The sequence below is a fragment of the Vicia villosa genome, unplaced genomic scaffold (assembly GCF_029867415.1).
Source record: "Vicia villosa cultivar HV-30 ecotype Madison, WI unplaced genomic scaffold, Vvil1.0 ctg.002544F_1_1, whole genome shotgun sequence".
NCBI lineage: Eukaryota > Viridiplantae > Streptophyta > Magnoliopsida > Fabales > Fabaceae > Vicia > Vicia villosa.
Window position 1 is genome coordinate 63,132 of NW_026705963.1, and position 3,666 is coordinate 66,797.

Here is a 3,666-nt window from a genome sequence, read left to right on the forward strand (position 1 = left end):
GAGAGTTTTAGGGTATTATGTGACGCAAATGTACCACTCAAGCTGACTTACAATGTTGTATATGACATAATGTTGGCAGTTGAGAATCAATATGAGAATAAAATAAATGTAGTAGAAATGAAGAAGTTGCGTTGGATGTATAGTAAAACTAGACAAAATATGGTTAGAAATTAAAATATTAAGAGAAAAATATAGTTAGGTAGTTTGAACATGTACATAAAAGATTTGTAGATTCTATAGTATAAAGAGTATATCAAATGGAGAGTGAATGGAGAGTGAAATCAAACAATTAAAATTTATTAAAAAAGATATCAAAATTAAAATTTGGATAAAAATATAATTTTAGATAGAACATTAATAGTTATAGTGAAACGTAGTTCTTCCTACCAAGTCCAACACCAATTACCACTGGACCAACTAACGATTGGTATAGTCATTTGGTTGTTGTTGTATAGTTTTAACCATGTTACAATTCTTTAATGCAATTTTTAATAAATATTGATGCATAAATATTAATTAATTCCTTATTTAAAACAATAAGTAGAGTCCGACTCAAATTTTATGATCAGTAAGATCATGGATTTGAGCTCTGTTAAAAGTTGCATTAAAATAACTTATTATTTTTTACAAAAAAATAGTTTGATTTCTGAAAAATTTAGCCATTATTTATTGATTTCAAGAGTCCTCTCAATTGATTTCATGAGTACTCTCAATTTGATCTTAGGTAGATCTACATAATGAAATATAAATTCAATTATAATGAATCAAACATCAAACCAATTATCACAAACTCTTTTTCATGTTTTATTTTCATCTGAACAAATCACAGTACTTTCAAATAAAGGCTTATGTTATCATGTGAACTAAAGTTTTCATAAAATTTAAGCAGAAATTAAAACTTGTCAATTGCTATAAATAATTTCTATATAGATTTCAAATATTTTCAAATACTTCTTTGTTAGATAATAATTTCGTTTTTTCCATTTACCAGCTGAAATAATCCGCATAAAAAAGAAAAAAAAATAATTAAAAAATTTACAAGCAGCCATATATATAATACTGTTTCTAAGGGGAGCATCTAGAATAACCAAGCTGAGCCGAGCCGTAAGACCGAGCCGCAGCTGGCGCAAGACTAAGATGCAAATCCAAGCCCAATGAATCATCAAAATTGGGCCCACTGAACCTACTCAAACAGGGCCCATCAATCAGGTGGGCCCGTCCTTGTACCTGCATCGTTGACAATGCGGACGCCGAATCCCCTACAACGCCAACACACGGAAACATCCCTGCACCCGCAAAGTTATTACTACTATTATTGTTACTACTCATCATGGTGTTTCCGTTTCCGTTTCCGTTTCCCGACGGAAAAACGCAGCCGTGAGAAACCGACACGTGGAAGGGCGGAGGAGCAGAACGCGGCGGCACGTAAACCCACGAGGAAGGTGGAACCATCATGGACCCTGACGGAGCAAGCAAGTGCTGCGGAGGAGCAAAGGCGGAGATCATAGGGTTTCTAACAAACGAAACGGCGGCGTTTCGGTTAGCTTGTAACTGAGCACGTTTGAGTTGTTGACGCTCTTTCTTATGCGCGTTTTGGTGTCCACCAAGTGCTTGTGAGTTTGCGAACTCTCTACAACAGTATTGACACTCGTATTTTCTCTCACCGGAGGAAGGTGGAAAGGCTTCACCGACACCGGAAGATTCCGGTGATCTTGAAGGGGAAGTTGAGGTTGAAGGGGAAGTTGAAGTGGCTTTGTTTGTTGAGTCTTGTTGAAGAATATCGTGCATGGTTTCGTCTTCTTGGACGTGGAAGCCGAAGAGCTTAAGGCGTGTTTGGGAGGTTGTTTTATTGTTGTAGTGATTATGGTGGTTGTTATCCATGGAGGGGTTTGGTTGTGGATTTTGGATGGATAGAAGGGTTTGAGGATTGTGATGAAGAAAGAGTTGTTAAAGTGTGAGACAAGAAGAGGGACACTAGATGTGTTTATATTAAGGAGGTGTTGCATGTGTTGGGGTCTATTTATACACAGGATTCAATATCAATTGGTTTTCTTTTGACACACACCAACAAAAATAATTAAATAAAATGATTGAGTTAAAAAGTAATTGATAAACTCCAATTTAAAAAGATTGTTCAATTTCATTAAAGCTTCATCAATATTTGATTGAATTTGTGCAAGTTCGAATCTGCAATTATCTATTTAGAAACTCTAATTATTAAACCATCATAAAAAAATTGTTTGAAAATTTTGAATTATTATAACATTTTTTTATGAAAATTAACAAAAAATATAGTAACATTATAATATTTTAAAGTTTTGTTGAATAGTTTATTTATTACGATATTCATATTCAATTATTATTAAATATTTATTAATATTTTATTATTTTCAAATAATTTTAATTTATTAAATAAGTGTAAGATGTTGGTTCAAAGTTTAATTTTTAGAATAATTTTTTTTATTAATGTAAGCAAATTATGAATATTTATAAATTAAAGTTTTTTTTATTATTTTAATTTAATTTTTTATGAAATTATATATATATATATATATATATATATATATATATATATATATATATATATATATATATATATTGTTAATTAAGTTGAATATAGTATTTCAAACTTCAATCTAAAATTTATGTGTTTCTAATAATTATTATTTTATTTTAGATTAAAAATAAATTTGTATATTTTTTTAGTAGTTATTGATATTTTATTTACTTTAAAAAATATTTATGGAAGGGAAAGAAATATGGGATGTATATTTATTTATTATGCGGATGTCTGAAGGAAGAGAAAAGTGTGTTAAAAAATGGGAACAGAAGCCAAGAAGAGGCACAAGAAAGGGACCCAAATGGTTGGAATTGTCTGATCTTTTCAACAGTTAATTTACTACAAAGGTGACTTTGTCATAAATAATTTGACTAATGAACAGTATGTTATCAGAGATGTAATGGGTTCAGAACGAGGATTCATTTTATTATTCCTACAATCAGAGGGTGATGGATTCAGAGAATGTGATATGCATGTGATAAGAGTATGGCATGGCATGGCATGGCATGGCATGGCACAAAACAGGTTTAAAGTCTTGTTCTTGTATAAAAATAAAAAATGATTGGATTAGAGTAACACCTAACACATGGATAGAAGCTACAAGTTAGCTAGAGTTTGTAGGGAACCTCAGAGTCTCACCCAATGAATGAACTTGTTGATTTGGTTGTTTTAGAAGGGAAAAAAACTAGTGTACTTGTTGATTTGGTGAATATATATTGAAAGAGATAGAGTAGCTGAATTTAATAAGTAGTATTCTGGACCCATGCTTTATTTATTACTCATGACTTGAATGTCTAGATCATCACAACTTTAGACAGAATTATTGGAGTCTCGATGAAATTCGGTTTTGGAGAAACATATTTGAAAGTGTTTTTTAATTCTAGTTTTATATATTTATTTATTAATTGATTGATTGATTAAAATAAACAAAATGAATTTTAGGGAGAACAAAGGATATTGCATGTCTTACGAACAAAGTAAAATATATTTTTATCAACAAATCAAGTCGGTGAATAATTTATAGTTTGAGTTAAATTTTTGAAGTTCTGAATTAAAAAATTTATTACTTGAAATAAACTTTGGGCTGGTGTTGTGGTGGAACAGTT

At 30.7% G+C, this 3,666-nt stretch overlaps 1 protein-coding gene across 1 annotated transcript; it reads right to left on the bottom strand.

Annotated features, from left to right (window-relative positions):
* Positions 1-897: 897 nt before the first annotated feature.
* On the bottom strand, positions 898-1,972 carry LOC131639141 (zinc finger protein GIS3-like). The gene has a single exon (XM_058909645.1). The coding sequence runs from the start codon at positions 1,879-1,881 to the stop codon at positions 1,066-1,068; it is 816 nt and encodes a 271-aa protein (XP_058765628.1). The 5' UTR covers positions 1,882-1,972; the 3' UTR covers positions 898-1,065.
* Positions 1,973-3,666: the final 1,694 nt, after the last annotated feature.